Consider the following 21,726-nt stretch of genomic DNA (forward strand, 5'->3'; position numbering starts at 1 on the left):
CACAAACATGCGGATTTGCGAAAATTTCGATAATTTGGCAACGTTGTGAAAAAATGTCAAAAAATGGCTCATTGGCGCCCCCTGGAATTTTTAAAAAAGGCCTCTCCATTTAGGTTTTTTCAATGTAGAGCGATGCAATTTGGGGAGTCTATACCTTGTGCAAAAATGCTTCAAAAAGTCTCTTGCACCCATGTTCCAAACCCAACAGGAAATCGGGTATTTTGGATTGAATGTTGAAAAACATGCCATTTTTGTAAAAAAACAGGGTGCACATTTGAGACCAATGTGCCGAGGCAGTTAGTTGGATCCTCCTCAAAATTGGTGAGACTCTTCATGAGACATATGAGATGTTAAGTTATCAAAATGGTGAGTTTTCATTCACGTACCAAAGTCGGGCTTATTGGGGGTTTAGGGTTTGGGTATAAGGTTAGGGCTTCTTCAGGGCAAATGAAAATGGCCAAATTGAAGTTCTGAACATGCTTTAAAAACAACAAAATTTGCACATATCAAAATGGTAAATTTTCATTCATGGGACTGACCTGTGCGGGGTACCAAATTTGGGCGTTTTTTTTTTTGGCGTTTTGTGCTCGGGCCCTATTGATCTGCAACGAATTATTATCATTCCTTTTTCATGGCAAATGAAAATGGCCAATTCGTAGGTCGTTAACATGCTCAAAAACTTACCAATATTTGCAAAAACGTGGATTCGCGAAAATTTCGATAATTTGGCAACGTTGTGAAATAATGTCAAAAAATGGCTCAGTGGCGCCCCCTGGAATTTTTTAAGCAAGGCCTCTCCGTTTAGGTTTTTTCATTGTAGAGCGATGAAATTTGGGGAGTCGATACCTTGTGCAAAAATGCTTCAAAAAATCTCCTGCACCCATGTTCCAAACCCAACAGGAAATCGGGTATTTTAGATTGAATGTTGAAAAACGTGCCATTTTTGTCGAAAACCAGGGTGCACGTTTGAGACCATTGCGCCGAGGCAGTTGGATCCTCCTCAAAATTGGTGAGACTCTTCATTAGACATATTAGATGTTATCAAAATGGTGAGTTTTCATTCACGTACCAAAGTCGGGCTTATTTGGGGTTTAGGGTTTGGGTATAGGGTTAGGGCTTCTTCAGGGCAAATGAAAATGGCCAAATTGAAGTTCTGAACATGCTTAAAAACTCAACCAAATTTGCACATATCAAAAGGGTGTGTTTTCATTCACGGGACTGACCTGTGCGGGGTACCAAAGTTGGGCGTTTTTTGGTGTTTAGGGTTAGGGCTTCGGGTAAGGGCTTCTTCATGGCAAATGAAAATGGCCAATTTTAATTATTAATATTAGGTGGTTGTTATTACTTTTTCATGGCAAATGAAATGGCCAATTTAAAGGTCTTACCATATTAAAAACAAAACACCGAAAAGAAATTGGAGGAATCGATAACGAAGCATTAAATGATCCAATTGGATTAAAAAAACTTCCAAATAGATATGTTAACACGTAACAGAAAATACACCGGAAATATTTATTTGAAAAGCATAATAAACATATTTAACAGACATTTAGCTTCCACATTATTTTCTTGCTTTTTTGACATTACATCGAAGAGTAAGCCAAATTTATTTAGCATTGAAAAAAAAATTGCCAAAAAGAAATTGGAGAAATCGATGGCTCGTTGAATCCTGCTTGCAGGGCTAGTTTATTTTGTTTTTATTTTTCAGGAATTCCAGTGATTATCATGGAGTGGACCAAGTTGCAACATGCTGTTGAGGCATTTTTTTTGTCAAGCGGTCCGTGGTCAAATTTCATCTGGCCCCTAGCCTCTGTCATAAAATCAATAACAGAATGGCTTGCTAAAATTTGCTTAAATATATTGTTCTACGTAAAGGACGTCAGCCAAGGTCGGCCCGACCACATTTTTACCACACCAAATCTGGCCCCCTTTGCAAAAAGTTTGGACACCCCTGTCGTAGACATTTCAATATATACCGCTATGTCAACATGATCAATGAGTGTTTCCTGCCAACACTGTACCAGATTGACTGCCAGCCAGGAACCCAACTAGCATGGCCAATATTGAAATATCTAAAGAATGCATGTTACGTTGCGACGATTGAGCCACCGCTTGAACAAAATGCCTCAACAGTGAAAGCGCGTTCCAACTTCGTCCACTCCATGATGCTCACTAGAGATGTCCCGATCGATCGGCATCCCGATTAGTCGGGTCCGATCACGGCATTTTCAAAATATCGGAATCGGCAAAAAAATATCGGACATGCCTATTTTAATATATATATATATATATATATATATATATATATTTTAAAATTAAATCGTTTTCTAATTGTATTTAACGTTACAGACACTCATCCAGAGTCTTTAGTTTTGGCTTAAAGTGGGGCTGTCAAATTTATCGCGTCAACGGCGGTAATAACATTAAAATATTTAACGCAATTCATGCATGCGCTGCGCGACCCACTCACACATTGTCGCGTTCAATCTATAATGGCACCGTATTACGTATACATAGACATACATTAAAGTAGCGTTGTCATGGTTTATTTTGAAAGTGTTTGCATTTTGTTTTATTGATTAGGGTTGATAGTTGATACACTGCCCTCTGGTCTGCCTCATTTCACATGGCTGGATCCAACTGCTACCTGTTAAGACCAACATTAGCTAAGTTTTTGTTTGAGCTAATGTTTTTAAATGCATTCGTAATTCAGTTTATAGGTATATTTAGCCGTTTTTTTGTGGGAATATGTGTCTGAACCATATGTTAAGAGCATTGTAAAAAAACGTTAGCATTTTATAGCATTTCAGCTAGCAGACTTTTGCTATGAAAGTTTTTTTCAATTTTTCTATTGTTGTACATAGATTCTCATTTATTTATTTATTTTTTATACCATTTGAGGCTCGGCTCAGGGATTTTAATTTTTCATGTTCCTTTTCCGATTACTCGATTATTCGAACTAACTGGTTCATCGATTAATGGACTACTAAAATAATCGATAGCTGCAGCCCTACTAAAAATTTGAGATGTCCGATCACGTCATTTTCAAAATATCGGAATCGGCAAAAAAATATCGGACATGCCTTTTTTAATATAAATATATATTTATATATATATATATATATTTTTTTTTTTTTAATTAAATTGTTTTCTAATTGTATTTAACGTTACAGACAAAATGTCTTACACTCATCCAGAGTCTTTAGTTTTGGCTTAAAGTGGGGCTGTCAAATTTATCGCGTCAACGGCGGTAATAACATTCAAATATTCAACGCAATTCATGCATGCGCTGCACTACCCACTCACACATTGTCGCGTTCAATCTATAATGGCACCGTATTACGTATACATAGAACTAAAAGGCACCGTAAAATGAATAGAGAGAATTTTGGCAGCCTTTAAAGCCTTTTTTAAAATTGGCTAAAGCCTTACAATCCCTCAATCAACGATCAGAAATATCGTGGGAAGCAATGTGGGGAAGAAAGGTAGGAGTTGAGCTTTTTCTTAACACCCTATTTTATTTCCCAACGCTGAGAAAATATATCAATTGGTACCATTACGCACAGTCATGGCTGCACTTCCCTACATGCATTTGGGCAGAAGTTAAATGGCTGAATTATCATTTACTGAAAGCTCATAAAATTCCACTCGATGGCAATATTTAGTCACAATATACAAAGTCTTTAAGAATTACAAGTCTTTCCTTTTTTTAATTAAATCGTTTTCTAATTGTATTTAACGTTACAAACAAAATGTCTTACACTCATCCAGAGTCTTTAGTTTTGGCTTAGAGTAGGGCTATCAAATTTATCGCGTTAACGGCGATACTTAATTTTTCTATAATTAATCACGTTAAAATATTTAACGCAATTAACGCATGCGCTGCACGACCCACTCACGCATTGTCGCGTTCAATCTATAATGGCGTCGATTTACCTATATATAGAGCTAAAAGGCAGCGTAAAATGAGTAGAGTGAATTTTGGCAGTCTTTAGAGCCTTTTTTTAATTGGTTATAGCCTTAAAATCCCTCTCTCAACAATTAGAAATATCGTGGGGAAGAAAGGTAGGAGTTGAGCTTTTTCTTTACACCCTGTGTTATTTCCCAACGCAGAGAAGATATATCAATCGGTGCCAATACGCACAGTCATGGTTGCACTTCCCATCATGCATTTGGGCAGAAGTTAAATGGCTACAGTATCATTTACTGAAAGCTCAACAAATACACTAGATGGCAATATTTAGTCACAATATACAAAGTCACATTTATCCTTTAAGAATCACAAGTCTTTCTATCTGTGGATTGCTTTAAGAGAATGTTAATAATGTAAATGCCATCTTGAGGATTTATTGTCATAATAAACTAATACAGTACTTATGTACTGTATGTTGAATGTATATATTTGTCCAAGTTTTATTCATTTTTTTCTTAATGCATTGCCAAAATGTATATGATCGGGAATAATTATCGGGAATGACTGGAATTGAATTGGGAGCAAAAAAAAAAAGGAATTGGATCGGGAAGTATGGGGATCGGCAGATACTCAAACTAAAACGATCGGGATCGGATCGGGAGCAAAAAAACAGGATCGGAACAACCCTAATGCTCACTGTGGTTCCTGAAAAATAAACTTTAAGCCCCATCCTCTCAAATAAGTCCACCCTACCATTCTCAGAGTAACCATCGCTTCAGGGCACCACGTTTAAATAAGCAAGTTGCTCTGCCCCACCCTGTATTTTCGTCCAAAACACAGACGAATATTACCGTATTGGCCCGTATAGGATTTACTAAAATATCTGCAGAAATGCGAGGGGTGTACTCACTTTTGTGATACACTGTATATCATTTACCCCCCGCCCCTCATAATTCTTCTCTAAAATTTTTCTATTTATCGTCCCCTCCCAATGTTGAAAACCGATCTCCGCCCCTGCCGATGAATCAAATGAGTCAAGTTAGTCCTGACAACTGAAAACGTATCCCGTTTCCGGAAGAAAATGAAAATGTCGACGTGCGTGACATTGATTGATGGAGTGAGTGAGGAGTGAAAATAAACTTTTGCTTTTATGATAATTTTTGTTTTTCTTCACCACGACGATCATCTTTTTTCGTATTTATAAAAAAACGGCAAAACGAGATAATGTAAACGCGCCTTTGCGCGTCCTTGACCGGCGGAGCATGCGGCAGCGCGTTTGTATTCCACTAAAGGAGTTTGCCATTCGCCGGCGCCTCCCGCGGGGGGGGACGGCGAGCCGAGGACGAGGGCGCGTTATCAAATAGAAACGCGCCGCCAATACGCAATTTTCCATCGACGCGCTAGCTAAGTTGTAATTCCACAAATGTCACAGAAGTTTTCAAGCTTTGTATCGAATAAAGTGACCGTTGTTTGATTATTTACACGACAAACAAAGAGGCGAAAAATACATTTTTAGGTGTCTGCTGTGCCTGCGTATAAAAAAGCATTTTCACATTTAAGGGCCCTCCATCGGTGTCCGTATCCGCTGACGGCGAAAACATCGAGTCGAAACGTGCGGCGCCCCGGAAAGGGTCCCGCGGGTTCAGAGGTCGCTGGCCTCCGCCCGCTCGTACAGCGCCCTAAGCTTCTCGAAACGCGGCCCCCATTCTCCGAGCGTCTCCTCGCGCCGACCCTCCGCCGCGCCGTCCCCGGGGTCGGAGGCGGCCGAGCTGAAGGAGCTGAGGGAGCCCGCCGGGGAGCCGCCGCCCTCGGTGGAGAAGACCTGCAGGGAGTCGAAGGGCCCCGTGTCCGGGTGCTGGTCGGCGTCGCGGATGATTTCGCACAGGTAGCGCGCCAGGTCCTGGCTGGAGAAGGAGAGCGAGCGTCGGCCCGGACGGGGGGGACCCGCCTGACCCTGTGCCGGGGGGCGGGTGGGCGGCACGTCCCTCCTCGGGGGTGGCGTGCCGGAGCGGCCGGAGGCCGGCGGGGTCGGGGCTCGGTGCAGGAGGTGGTGATGGTGAAGAGCCCCGGCCGGGGGCGGCGCAGGAGGCGGGTGGTGTAGCGCCCTCGAGCGGCAGTACTGTAGCGACTGCGCCGGGCTCGGCTGCAGTGACTTCTGCAGCTCCGCCATGTCGTACGCATTCTGCGAACACACAGACAATTGCACTCTCATGAACACATTAGCTAAAATTCACATTGCTAAAAAATGATCACCATGCAGCTCCATGGCCAAAGTTAAGTTTGTTTTTCTTCCAATAGTTTTAGTTGACAACAAAAAATGTTTTTATCTTCGAAACCTTTAGTGCAAAAATAAATCCAACTACTCGTATTTTGAATAGCAAAATTTGAGTAGCAAAATGGTGGATTTTGCCATGTGGCGTTTTTTTTGCCATGTGGCATTTTCTTTGCTATGTGTCAAAATGGACTTTGTCATGTGGCATTTTTTGCCATGTGGCATTTTTTTGCCATGTTTCAAAATCGGTTTTGCCATGTGGCATTATTTTGCTATGTGGCAAAATGGATTTTGCCATTTGGCTTTTTTTTTTGCCATGTGGCAAAATTGATTTTACCATGTGGCATTTTTTTGCCATGCGGCAAAATTGATTTTTACCATGTGGCAAAATTGATTTTGCCATGTTGCATTTTTTTGACAAGTGGCAAAATTGATTTTGCCATGTGGCATTTTTTGCCATGTGGCAGACTATATTTTTACATGTGGCATTTTTTTGCCATGTGGCAAAATTGATTTTGCCACGTTGCAGTTTTTTGACAAGTGGCAAAATTGATTTTGCCACGTGGCATTTTTTTGCCATGTGGCATTTTGTTTTCCATGTGGCAAAGTGGATTTTGCCATGTGGCATTTTGTTTTCCATGTGGCAAAGTGGATTTTGCCATGTGGCATTTTTTGCCATGTGGCGAAACATATTTTTACATGTGACATTTTTTTGCCATGTGGCAAAATTGATTTTGCCATGTTGCATTTTTTTGACAAGTGGCAAAATTGATTTTGCCATGTGGCATTTTTTTGCCAAGTGGCAAAATTAATTTTGCCATGTGGCATTTTTTTGCCATGTGGCATTTTTTTGAGAAGTGTCAAAATTGATTTTGCCATGTGGCATTTTTTTTTGCCACGTTTCAAAACTAGTTTTGCCATGTGGCATTATTTTGCTATGTGTCAAAATCAATTTTGCCATTTGGCATTTTTTTGCCATGTGGCGTTTTTTGCCATGTGGCAAAATTGATTTTGCCATGTTGCATTTTTTTGACAAGTGGCAAAATTGATTTTGCCATGTGGCATTTTTTTGCCATGTGGCAAAATTGATTTTACCATGTGTCTTTTTTTTTGCCATGCGGCAAAATGGATTTTTACATGTGGCATTGTTTTTGCCATGTGTCAAAATTGATTTTGCCATGTTGCATTTTTTTTTTGCCATGTGGCAAAATTGATTTTGCCATGTGGCATTTTTTTGGCATGTGGCATTTCTTTTGCAATGTTGCAAAATTGATTTTGCCATGTGGCATTTTTTGGGGGTATGTGGCAAAATGATTATGGTTTGTGGCATTTTTTTGGGGGGGGGGGGGATTATATGGCATTTTTGGGGGCATATATGGCAGTTTTGCAGGCCATGCACGTCCAAATTTTCCATTCATTCTAAATGACATAAAAACTTATGGCTGTGATTTTTGGCCGTCAATGGCATGGATGTGCATGGCCTGCAAAACTTCCATATACCCCCCAAAACTCCATGTACCCTCCAAAAAATGCCACATGGCAAAATCCATTTTGCCACATACCCCCAAAAAATGCCACATGTCAAAGTCCATTTTCCGATTACCAGTGTCAAGGTATACCGTGGTTTGAAAACGTCACAGTTTCAATACCTTATAAATTTCCTGTCATACTAGCTGTTTTTTATACCCCATAAATACAGGGAGAAATCCCTCGCTTGCAGCTGCAAGGCTCAACCCTCCACTACCGGTTGTTGCTCAGTGTCAGCGAGTCAGCTGTGCTACACGATGGCTGGGCGATGTGAAACTCCTCAACTTTTTTTCCGATCGAAAAAACAAAATCGCTGGTAGGGGAATACTCCGGCCACAGAAAAGTTACGGACGGCCGCAGCTTAGAGGAGGAAGTCCAGACGATATGTAAAACATGTTTGCGGAGGGTTGCTGCCGAGGAGGCAATACCTCCAATATGATTTTGCATTTATACAAAATTAAAGGTTAGTAAACACTGTCATGAACATTTCCCACCAGCTAACGAGAGTTAACTCCAGCGTGTTTAGTGTGTCTATCGGGGGCAACTGTCTGTGTTAAGAGAGTGTGCCTACTTTGAAGGCACCTAAATTGTTGGAAAAAAAAAAGAATTTATGTTTGCACGTTTAAAAAAATATATATAAAGGCCAAATATACCCCCACATACACACGCACCTAACCCCCCCAGCCCAAAAAAACGGTGAGGATAAAACACTATGTAGACAAAAATGTACAGTCGACGTACCTGGTCCTCCTCGCCGCCGCCCTCCTCGTCGTAATTTAGGACGTTCTCGCGGACGTCCTCCCAGCCGTCGTGGTGCGCCGACACGTGGTACACGCCTTCCTTCAGGCCTTTGTAGCTCCTCCAGCGCGTGTACAGAAAGATGCCTAGCAATAGCACTGAAAAGTACACATCAATATTAGTTCAATGTTTGAAAAAAGAAAATGTTGGCATGTGAACTTGGTGTGGCGCTATGGAGGACCAGGAGTTCAAAAATTAAATACAAAATACACAATTAAATAAATCATTCAAAGTGTCATTAAAACGCTTCTATTTCAATATTTATTTCAACATTTATTTATTTCAATGTATATTTATCTATTTACATTTTTATTTAAATTGTTCCACTTTTTGTTTATTTATTTATTCATTTTCATTTTTATTTATTTCAATTTTTATTTATTTCCATTTCTATTTATTTCAACATTTAATTTTATTGCAATTTATTTCAATTTTTATTTATATTTTTCACTTATTTATTTATTCCAATTTTTATTTATTCATTTCAATTTTTATTTATTACAATTTTCTTGATTCATTTCAATTTTTATTTATTTCCATTTAAAAAAATGTATTTCAACATTTATTTATTTATTCCGATATTTATTTATTTATTTATTTCAATTATTATTTATTTCAATTTATATTTATTTATTTCAATGTATATTTATCTATTTACATTTTTATTTAAATTGTTCCACTTATTTATTTATCTATTTTCATTTTTATTTATTTCCATTTATATTTATTTCAATTTTTATTTATATTTTTCACTTTTTATTTATTTACTACAATTTATATTTATTTATTTCAATTTTTATTTATTTCTTACCATTTTCTTGATTTATTTCAATTTTTATTTATTTCTATTAAATTTTTATTTATTTATTTCCATTTCTATTTATTTCAACATTTAATTTTATTGCAATTTATTTCAATTTTATTTATATTTTTCACTTATTTATTTATTCCAATTTTTATTTATTCATTTCAATTTTTATTTATTACCATTTTCTTGATTCATTTAAATTTTTATTTATTTCCATTTAAAAAATTTTTTTCAACATTTATTTATTTATTCCGATATTTATTTATTTCAATTATTATTTCATTTATATTTATTTATTTCAATGTATATTTATCTATTTACATTTTTATTTAAATTGTTCCACTTATTTATTTATCTATTTTCATTTTTATTCATTTCCATTTATATTTATTTCAATTTTTATTTATATTTTTCACTTTTTATTTATTTCAATTTTTATTTATTTCTTACCATTTTCTTGATTTATTTCAATTATTTATTTCTATTTAAATTTTTTTATTTCAACATTTATTTATTCCGAAATTTATTCATTTTTTTCAATTATTATTTATTTCATTCAATTGGAATAAATAAGAAGTGAAAAATGTAAATAAAAATGAAATAAATAAAAATTCAGATAAATAAATACAAATTGAAAATATAAATAAATATTGAAAAAAATAAATACATGTTGAAATAAGTAAATATTGAAATAGAAGCATTTGATGGACACTTTTAACCATCTATTTCATTGCTTATCTATTATTTAATTTTTGCACTTCTTTATTCCGATTCATATTTATTAATTTCAATTTTTATTTATTTATTTCAACATTTATTTATTTATTCCGATATATATCTCTTTATTGCAATTATTATTTCATTCAATTGTAATAAATAAGAAGTGAAAAATATAAAAAATGAAATAAATAAAAATGGACATAAATCAATATTAATTGAAATAAATAAAAATTGGAATAAATAAATAAAATGTGAAAAATATAAATAAAAATTGAAATAAATACAAAGTGAAATAAATTGAAAATATAAATAAATATTGAAAAAAGAAATACATGTTGAAATAAACATTGAAATAGAAGCATTTTAATGACACTTTTAACTACCTATTTCATTGCATATTTATTATTTTATTTTTTCACTTATTTATTTATTCCGATTCATATTTATTAACTTCAATTTTTATTTATTAATTTCAACATTTATTTATTCATTCCGATATATATTTATTTAAGTCAATTATTATTTCATTCAATTATAATAAAAAGTGAAAAATATAAATAAAAAATGAAATAAAAATTGAAATAAATCTATATTAATTGAAATAAATATGAATTGGAATAACTAAAAACGTGAAAAACAAATAAAAATGGAAATAAATAAATTGAGATTAAATAAATACACATTGAAATAAATAAATAAATATTGAAAAAAAATAAATTCATGTTGAAATAAATAAAGATTGAAAGCATTGAAAGCAAAGAAACATTTTAATGACACTTTTAATTATTTAATCGTGTATTTATTTATTTAATTTTTGCACTCCTGGTCCGCCATATTGCGCTAGCGTGGACGAATTATGTATTTTTCAGCTCACGCCACTCCAATAAAAGACGTGTATTTTGTTCTTTTTTTCATTCAGCAGTTTCATAATAATTCAATTTTTTTCAAAAATGTATTCCATAGTTTCTCAGTTATGATTTTTTGGGAAGTATTTCTGTTCATTTCGGACAATTGTTCACTTCTAATAAGCCATAAACATGTAAAAATAAATATGGAGTTAATTTTACCAATGCCAAAAAATGTTAAGAAAAAACAAAAGCAGAAAACATGTTCCTAACTATTAAAAAAATCACTGAAATATCAGTCAAAATGAGTCTGAAGAATATGATACATGGTAGCGTATGCATTACATTCAAAGCTACCATCAATTATACTGCTAAGAATTCCTATTTGATTGTTCTGAACGATATTGGCGTCTTTTTGAGCGCTTGTCATGTTGAAAGCCACCTTTTTGACTCGCCTGCAATCCGTCAACCGTCTTTTATCCCTCTTTCTTTCAACGCGCCGTCACTCATCTTTACAACCGTCAATCACGATCACATTTAGTGAGAATTTTTAGGTCGTAATCGCACGCGTCGGCCGTCACGGCGACAATACTCGATTCCCGCCAAACCCTTTTCACGCCACGTCTCGTCAAACGCCCCGCGCTCGTTTTGTCGACATCGCAAGAAGAAGAAAAGCCGTCACGCGCCGACAATCCGCGCTCGCCCTCAGCCGCCCATCAAACACGCTGGCGCTCGTTTAGCCGGGAAAAAGACGGAAGAGTGCCAGTGAAGGAGCGGAGAAAAAAAAATCAATAGTCATTTAGAGCCACGGTGTAAGTCCGTTCTGACAGATTTACACTATCAGAGTGTTTACACACTCTACGAAGAGAGAAAAGGAGTAAAAATGTGGAATGACCCTTATAGCGCCGTTATAGCGCGTTTTTTTTTCCGCTTACTTAAACTGCGACGATTGGCGGTGAATGTTCATCTTTCACTGCCTTTGGCGCTGGATGTCCAATCCATTTGGACTGGGAGGGGGCTAGGGTTGCCACAATTTAACACAAACAATCTCAGCCCTGTACTTAAAAATGTACTTTAAGTGCAAATAAAAAGGTATTTGGTGAAAAGAATACTGAAGTAATGAGTAACATTGTTAATAACTGCTTAAGATGTTTGATTTTGGGGGGGGGGGGGCTATTTTTTTAAACAATGGTATGTATTTTTTTTTCCTTAGCACATTTATCTATATTAACTGTTATTTAGTTCTGCTATGATTAATCGATTAACTCGAGTAATTCGATAAGAAAAATAGATTCGAATTTTGCTGCTTCATTTAGTTTGATTGATTTGGGTGGATACACTGCCCTCTAGTGGGAACAGTGGATATGACAATTCATTTCACATAGCTGAATCCTGCTGCTCCCTGTTAAGACCAACATAAGATTTGTTTTGTTTGAGCTAATATTTTTTTTAATGCATTTGAAATTTAGTTTACAGGTATATTTAACATTTTTTGTGGGAATATGTGTTTGAACTATTTCTTAAGTGTATTGTAAAAAAAAAAAAAAAAAAAAGCATTTTATAGCATTTAAAGGGTATGAAAACGCAAAGGGGGTGTGAGACATCAATAGAACCGTTATGTGCCAAGATAACAAATATTGATAAAGTTAACAAAAAAATCAATCACATTAATGAGCAATTATCCAAAATAGATCGAAAATGACGAACATTTCCGAAAGTGTTCCGGAAACAGCCGAATGGGGCGGAGACGTCATAACAAGGAAACAAAAGGTCGAGGCGGGTGCCATCGTTGTTTTTCGACGAGAGAGTTGCGTTCGTGTTTTATCAAAAAATCGCTAAAATGGTTCAAACCTGTCATGCTATGTGGTTTACAAATAGCCATTAGTCGCAATGTAGTACCCATGAGTTCCCGAACGCGAGAAAAAGAGCTGGACTACGCAGACAATGAGTAAAGTTCGTCAGTGCTAAGAGGGCTAATTTTGCAATTTTACGGGGAAATGGGAACCTGACGAGCCAGAAGATGTGCCTACAACCTCAAAGAAAACAAAATTTATGCTACTTCACAATCACTAAAGACCCACGAACTGCAAAGGAGTGAATTTGTGACCCGTATGTGAATAAATCGAGTGATTCGAGCATGTCTGTGGAACAGGAATATCAGCTCGTAGAGATCGCAAATCACGGCGACTTAAGCGTACATTTGAGACAACAACTCTACCGAAGTTCCGGATTAAAGTCATTTCGGAATATCCCGACATCGCTAGGAGCGTGCTGATAACTGTGCTACAATTTCCAACATCGTGTATTTGTGATGCTAGCTTCTCTCACTCTCCCATCTCGTCTCAACGAAACAAACTCAGCCCTCCCACTGATTCAGCGGGTGAGTTGTATTTTTTCCCTGCACTTAACACGACGGGGCTAAAAACAAATGCTATTTTATATTTGCTGTATTTTTCTGCCGCACATTGCCGGTGTTCTGACAAAGTTGGCATGCGCGTAACGTTAAAAAGGACCGCGAATGCAGCGATTCCTAAGTACACACTACAAACTTTCTTTAAAGAAAGGAATATTAACTTACGTTTGCCATGTTTGGCGCACACAACAACTGCACGTAGCCCTCTCACTTAACGACTTCGCCGTTTCGTTAAGCGTTAATTTACGCCATTTCCGTGTTGCACATGTATGTTTGTGATGTAAATAGTTTTTTAGCACCATTGGATAACATTGAGAGTCCAACTGAATATAAAAGAGGGACATCGGTCGGTGAAAAAAAGACCCAAATCACACCGGTCCGTGGTGCAAAAAAGGTTGGGGACCCCTGCTCTAATCCCATTCATATTTGTGTCGGTTGGCAGAGCGAAACCGATGATAGCATATTAAATGATAATTATTCTATACATTATTTTGCGGTCACGGTGTATCAGCTTCACAAAAAGAAATGCAAAACAAACCATTCGGTGTTTCATCAGTGTGATTGCTCCCCTCAATGATCCTTTCATTAGGCTGCATTGGCTTTCGTTTGGGCTCAAATTGATAACCCAAAACACCAAAGAGAGGTTCATAACTCTCCTCGTCAACATTAGAAGAATGTTCGTTACGTCGGATTCGTCGCTGCAACTAGAAACGTAATTGTCCGCCATCATCGCCGCCATTCATTACTAAGCACTGAGCCGGTTGTTTCCCTATAGTGACGTCACACACACAATATTCTAGATTTCCGGCATCTCGGGGGCGGGTCCTTTTAGCTTGACAATCGACCTAATTTCTATCATTTTCTTGATGTTGCGATGTGTGTAATTACACGAAGTGGCATGAGATGAATTCAAAAGGCATGCGTTGATGGATAAATGATGGAATATTAGCATTTCCCCTGGTGTTGTCATACACTTTAAGCTATGTAAGTTAGCCAATGATTTTTCTGCTGTACTTAAGTAGATGCTCATTTAAAAAAAAAAAAAAATCCATTTGAGGCTTAGCTCAAGTATTTTAAATTTTTGTGTTCCTTATCCGATTACTCGATTATTCAAACTAACTAGTTCATCGATTAATCGACTACTAAAATAATAGATGGCTGCAGCCCTACTATTATTATTATACTGTACGATATCATATTACATAACCACATTAAGCCATAGAAATACAAAAAAAAAAAAAAGTAAAAAATTTGTCCCAAGATTTAGCTTATGTAGCTGGGGGTCGGACTGCCAAGGCAGTGAGTCCATGGAAAGGAGGAACCTCGTTGCCATTTGGGGCTGTTCCAAGCCGGGCCCCATGGATACAGGCCCGGCAGACGCTGGCCTTTGAGCCTCACATCCAGGCCTGGCTCCAGAGGGGGCCCAAGTAACCCACATCGGGGCAAGGCAAACTTAAGTCCATTCATTTTTTTCCTTCATCATAAAGGTCTTTTGAGTCGTGATTTGTCTGGCCCCTCACCTAGGACCTGTTTGCCATGGGTGACCCTGCCAGGGGCATCAACCCCCAGACAACATAGCTCCTAGGATCATTGGGACACGCAAATACCTCCACCATGATGGTGATGACTCATGTAGGAGTTAAAAGAAAAAATGACACGCCTCAACAACATTGCGTGGACATCGGGGACAGTGCCTCTGGATTGGCAGACCAGGGTGGTGGTCCTCCTTTATAAGAAGGGGGACCAGAGGGTGTGTTCCAATTATAGAGAGCTTACAATCCTTAGTCTCCCTGTTAAAGTCTTTTGAGGGGTGCTGGAGAGGAGGGTCCTTTGGGGAGTTGACTCTAGGATCAAGGAGGAGTATATTGGTTTTTGTCCCGGCCGTGGAACAGTGGACCAGCTCTACACCCTTGGCAGGGTCCTCGCGGGTGCATCGCCCAACCGGGCTAGTAGCAGAAGTTTTAGCAGGAAAGCCCAGTCTTCCTTCTCCCCACCCACTTCAACCAGCTCCTCCGGCAGGATCATAAGGATTTCCCCTGCCAGCTGAGAGACATAGTCTCTCCAGCGTGTCCTGGGTCGTCCCCGGGGCGTCCCGCCGGAGGGACATGCCCGGAATACCTCTCCAGGGAGGCGTCCAGGAGGCATCTGAACCAGATGCCCGAGCCACCTCAACTGGCTCCTCTCAAAATGGAGGAGTAGCAGCTCGACACCAGGTCCCTCCCAGATGACCGAGCTTCTCACCCTATCTCTAAGGGAGAACCCGGACACCCTGCGGAGGAAACTCATTTCGGCCGCTTGTATCCGGGATCTTGTTCTTTCAGTCACGACCCACAGCTCTTGACCATAGGTATGGTTAGGAACTAGGGACCGGTGCATAGTCCGCATCACTGCAGGCGCCGCACCGATCAGCCTGTCGATCTTCTGCACTCCTTCCCTTACTCGTGATCAAGGCCCTAAGATACTTGAACTCCTCTACTTGGGGCAGGATCTCATCCCCGACCCGGAGAAGGCACACCACCCTTTTCTGACTGAGGACCACAATCACAGATTTGGAAGTGCTGACCTTCATCCCGACCACTTTTCACTCAGCTGCAAACCTCACCCAATCATCAGCAAAAAGCAGAGATGCAATGCTAATGCCACCAAGCTATCCCCCAACATTTCAGCTACGCCTAGAAATTCTGTCCATAAAAGTTGTGAACAGAATTGGTGACAAAGGCCAACCTTGGTGGAGTCCAACCCTCACTGGGAACGGATTCGACTTACTGGCAGCAAAGCAGACTGATCTCTGATACCAGTCGTAAAAGGACCGAACAGCCCTTACCAAGGGGGTCGATACCCCATACTTCCGAAGCACCCCACACAGGACTCCCAGAGGGACACGGTCGAACGCTTTCTCCAAATCCACAAAATACATTTAGACCAATTGGGCGAACTTCCATGCACCCTCGAGGAACTTTCCAAGGGTGTGGAGCTGGTCCACTGTTCACGGCCTGGACGAAAACCACACAGCTCCTCCTAAATCCGAGATTTCACTTCCCGATGGACCCTCCCCTCCAACACCCCTGAACAGACTTTCCCAGGGAGGCTGAGGTGTCTCCAAACTAAGGATTAGTTATTAGAGTATTATCATTATTAAATCTTCCAGTGAGGCATCACAATACAATTAGCCCAGTAGTTCCAAACCTAGGTTCGATCAAACCCCAGGGGTTCGATGAATAAATCTAAGGGGTTCGGCGAATGTAAAGAAACGCAGAACCCTAATTTTGTATGCTGATTAAATGTAGGCAAAGTGGCTTTTTAGGCCAGGTTTTGGACTGATTTGATCCCAATATACAGACGATCCATTTCTTTTAACTGCTAGACCTCGAGCTGATGGAGGAGGAACTGGTTTGCTCAGTGGAAGGTTGACTCGCATTTGGTATTAGGGAATACAACAGACCAATGGGCAGTATGGTCTGAAATATTGACCTGCTTATAAAGCATGCTGTCAAAAAGAGACTCATTTTGAATGAGAATTCGCTAAATTATTAGCTTGCTAGCTTAAGTTTTGAATTAGAAAAAAATTGCTTTATTGTGTAATTCTGAAGGGTTTGGTGAATCCACATGTGAAACTTGTGGGTTCGGTACCTTTAGCTAAGCTAAGAACTACTCAATTACCCATTATGGTTAAGTCCACGACGGCAATTATCGATATTGGTTTGATATCGGTATAGGTTATTTGGAGTTGGACCATATCGGGATATCGGTTAAAAAAAGTAATTATCTGACAACTCTACTGATCACTTTTGGCTAGGATTCCTTTGCCACAGTTCTAGGACAATTTAGAAGCAAAGAAATACCTGGGATTGCTCGTGTTAATTGACTAATCAATTCGCAAATGAGTCGTCATCTATTTTGATGTTCAATCAACCATTTGGAGACATTATTGACTACTAGTGATGAACTCATTTCAATTCAAGAGCCAAGTGGTTAGATCACCCTCAATGGCAATGAAAGACTTAACAAAAAGTCGACTGTTAATCCATCTGACCCCGGAGCTTTTCCGGAACCTGCTGCAGTCATTAATGCATTCTGACTGAGGTGAAAGCCCAGTACATCTTTCTTGTGCCTCGGAATCGAGCTGAGAAACCGCCTGAAGTAGTTCACCCGTCAACCCTTTCTTTCCCTCAAACGGATCGGAGTAGAGAGACACTGCTAGTCATACCACGCAGTAGTAACGTAGCTATATCTATAATTCTTTTGCCTAATGACTTCTGAGATCAGATCTCTCCTGTGCACTTACCTGTTGATACATAAAGATACAGCCCATAAAGACAGTCTATTATTAGCCAAAGAGCAGCCAACTGCTAAGACCACAGCAGGAAGCTACAGTGGGGCAAATAAGTATTTAGTCAACCACCAATTGTGCAAGTTCCCCTACTTGAAAAGATTAGAGAGGCCTGTAATTGTCAAGATGGGTAAACCTCAACCATGAGAGACAGAATGTGGGAAAAAAAAAACAGAAAATCACATTGTTTGATTTTTAAAGAATTTATGTTCAAATCATGGTGGAAAATAAGTGTTTGGTCAAAACCAAAAGTTCATCTCAATACTTTGTTATGTACCCTTTGTTGGCAATAACGGAGGCCAAACTTTTTCTGTAACTCTTCATTCTACGCTTGGTGTAAAGCAGTGCTTCTCAATTACTTTCTGTTATGCCCCCCCCCCCCCCCACAGGAATACGTAAACGTTCCGCGCCCCTCCAACTCTCTGCCGCCACTATAAATATACTGTAGTATCATTTGTCTATAAAATTCTTATTATTATTGTAACTACACCTCTGCATAACATTGTATTCTTTTTATATTAAAAGGAAAAAAGTAATATAGATCAACTTCCAATAAAGTGTATAAAAAAAAAAAATGGGAAAAAAAAACACATCCATACCGTAAAAATACACTTGATACATTTTTTGACCGTTTGATACTGAAAATGAATAGAAATGAATTGAATAAAAATCAATAAATAGTAATAAATTCAAATTGATCAGCAACATTAACTTATTAGGATAATATGCCAAACAATTACATCAAAAAACAAAAATTAATAGAACAAAAACGACTGTCATTGGACGGAGGGTCAATTTTTATTTTTGCTGCAGGCAGTATGAGCTCCTTTGCTATGGTGTGGGGTTATTTTGCACTGAGCAACTAGGTATGCCACCTTATATGATGCTGACGGTGCTTGCTGGTTTACTTATGTAACACTGACTAAGCGGGAGGATTGTTGGCAATATTCGGCGCGTTTTCGCTGAAAAAAAATAATTCCTGCTGTGTGCTGCGAATATTTTTAGACAAAGTAAACAGACTGTTCTTTCCTCGCCCCCGACTGTACTAAAAGTCAAAGCCAAATGCTACATATGCTTCGTCATATTTCCTTTACTTAGCTTTTCATATGTCCAGTGCTCTTTGCTGTGTGCTCTTGTTTGGTTCAAACGTACTGCGCACACGATGAAAATGAGAGCAACACTGCCACCCATTGAGTGGATGTGCAATTACACTTTAATCTTGTATGGCAAAAAAAGTATGTTCCCAGAAGTCACATGCACCACCCCCAGCATTGCTCAGGGGGGCGCCCACTATTTGAGAAGTACTGGAATAAAGAAATCAACTGTGGGAGCAATTATTAGAAAATGGAAGACATACAAGACCACTCATAATCTCCCTCGATCTGGGGCTCCATGAAATATCTCACCCCATGGCGTTAAAATGATAACAAAAATGGTGAGCAAAAATCCCAGAACCACACGGGGGGACCTAGTGAATGACCTACAGAGAGCTGGGACCACAGCAGCAAGGGATACTATCAGTAACACAATGCGCCACCAGGGACTCAAATCCTGCACTGACAGACGTGTCCCCCTGCTAAAGCCAGTACACGTCCAGGCCTGTCTGCGGTTCGCTAGAGAGCATTTGGATGATCCAGAAGAGGACTGGGAGAATGTGTTATGGTCAGATGAAACCAAAATAGAACTTTTTGGTAGAAACACAGGTTCTTGCTTTTGGAGGAGAAGGAATACTGAATTGCATCCGAGGAACATCATACCCATTGTGAAGCATGGGGGTGGAAACATCATGCTTTGGGGCTGTTTTTCTGCAAAGGGACCATGACGACTGATCTGTGTAAAGCAGGGGTCCCCAAACTTTTTCCTGTGAGGGCCACATAACTTTTTTCTTCTCTGATGAGGGGCCGGGTCAGTTTGTAACAGAAAAAGTGCGACAATTGCAGGAGTGCCTAAATGTAAAAATGTATTGTTTTTCAGAAAGCCACAATCAAATAACCCTTTCTGAATTCTTCATGGAACAAAAGTAAATAAATAAAAATAATAATAATACTACTACTAATAATTTAATATAATATAATATAATATAATACATAGGGCTGTCAAAATTATCGCGTTAACGGGCGGTAATTAATTTTTTATAAAATAATCACGTTAAAATATTTGATGCATTTAACGCACATGCCCCGCTCAAACAGATTAAAATGACAGCACAGTGTCATGTCCATTTGTTACTTGTGTTTTTTGGTGTTTTGTCACCCTCTGCTGGCGCTTGGGTGCGACTGATTTTATGGGTGTCAGTACCATGAGCATTGTGTAATTATTGACATCAACAATGGCGAGCTACTAGTTTATTTTTTGTTTGAAAATTTTACAAATTTTATTCAAACAAAAAAATTAAGAGGGGTTTTAATATAAATTTTCTATAACTTGTACTAACATTTATCTTTTATGAACTACAAGTCTTTCTATCCATGGATCGCTTTAACAGAATGTTAATCACGTTAATGCCATCTTGTTGATTCATTGTTATAATAAACAAATACAGTACTTATGTACGATATGTTGAATGTATATATCCGCCTTGTGTCTTATCTTTCCATTCCAACAATAATTTACAGAAAAATATGGCATATTTTGTAGATGGTTTTAATTGTGATTAATTACGATTAATTCATTTTTAAGCTGTGATTAACTCGATTAAAAACTTTAATCGTTTGACAACCCAAATAATTACACAATGTTCATGGGTGATGAGACCAATAAAATCATTCGCACCCAGGCGCCAGCAGAGGGTGACGTAAAACTCCAAAAAACACAAGTAACAAGTGGACAATTGCATTGTGCTGTCATTTTAATCTGTTTGAGCGGGGCATGTACGTTAATTGTAGAGCTTTTTAGACTACAGAAATTTTAATCGTTTGACAGCCCAAAATAAATATAATATAATATAATATAATATAATATAATATAATATAATATAATATAATATAATATAATATAATATAATATAATATAATATAATCACTATTAATTAAATAGATAGTAACCAAATAAACCTCACTGAGTTCTTCACAGAAAAAAGCCAGGAAATAAATAACACTATTAAAAAAAACCAAAAAGTTCAGGGCCGTATCCGGCCCGCGGGCCGTAGTTTGGTGACCCCTGGTGTAAAGGAAAGAATGAATGGGGCCACATATCGAGAGATTTTGAGTGAAAATCTCCTTCCATCAGCAAGGGCATTGAAGAAGAGACGTGGCTGGGTCTTTTAGCATGACAATGATCCCAAACACACAGCCAGGGCAACAAAGGAGTGGCTTCGTAAGAAGCATTTCAAGGTCCTGGAGTGGCCTAGCCAGTCTCCAGATCTGAACGCCGTAGAAAATCTGTAAAGGGAGTTGAAAGTCCGTGTTGCCCAACGACAACCCCAAAACATCACTGCTCTAGAGGAGATCTGCATGGAGGAATGGGCCAAAATACTAGCAGAAGTGTGTGAAAAGCTTGTGAAGACAGAAAACATTTGGCCTCCGTTATTGCCAACAAAAGGTCCATAACAAAGTATTGAGATGAACTTTTTGGTATTGAGCAAATACTTATTTTCCACCATGATGTGCAAATAAGTTCTTTAAAAATCAAACAATGTGATTTTTTTTTTCTTTTTCCTCCACATTCTGTCTCTCATGGTTGAGACAATTACAGGCCTCTCTAATATTTTCAAGTGGGAGAGCTTGCACAATTAGTGGTTGACTAAATACTTATTTGCCACACTGTACTTCCTTTGAGGGGGCATATCGAGGTCAATTCTGGTGGATGTCAAATCCCTTCATGTTGATATTAGGTCACTTCCTGTCGATTTGGGGACATTTCAGCGTCATTTCCTGTTGATTTGGGGGCGTTCCGGGGTCACTTCCGGTTGATACTAAGTCACCTCCGTTTGATTTGGGGGCATTTCGAGGTCACTTCTTTTTTATATCGGTTCACTTTTTGTTGATATCAGGTCATTTCCTGTTGATTTGAGGGCAATTCAGGGTCACTTCCTGTTGATATTGGTTCACTTTCTGTTGATTTAGGCCACTTCTTGTCACTCCCCTATGTAGTCTATGTAT

The 21,726-nt window shown here is 38.4% G+C and overlaps 1 protein-coding gene across 1 annotated transcript in view; it reads right to left on the bottom strand.

Moving 5' to 3' along the window:
• Positions 1–2,365: 2,365 nt before the first annotated feature.
• si:ch211-186j3.6 (neural-cadherin) overlaps positions 2,366–21,726 on the bottom strand; it is a 689,510-nt gene continuing 670,149 nt past the window's right edge. The window contains exons 37-38 of the mRNA XM_057844439.1: positions 8,454–8,608; positions 2,366–6,095 (exon numbers count right to left, since the gene is read on the bottom strand). Coding sequence (XP_057700422.1) covers positions 5,556–6,095; positions 8,454–8,608 — 695 coding nt within the window. The 3' untranslated portion in view covers positions 2,366–5,555. The remainder of the gene's footprint in view (positions 6,096–8,453; positions 8,609–21,726) is intronic.

Source organism: Corythoichthys intestinalis, chromosome 1, assembly GCF_030265065.1.
Source record: "Corythoichthys intestinalis isolate RoL2023-P3 chromosome 1, ASM3026506v1, whole genome shotgun sequence".
NCBI lineage: Eukaryota > Metazoa > Chordata > Actinopteri > Syngnathiformes > Syngnathidae > Corythoichthys > Corythoichthys intestinalis.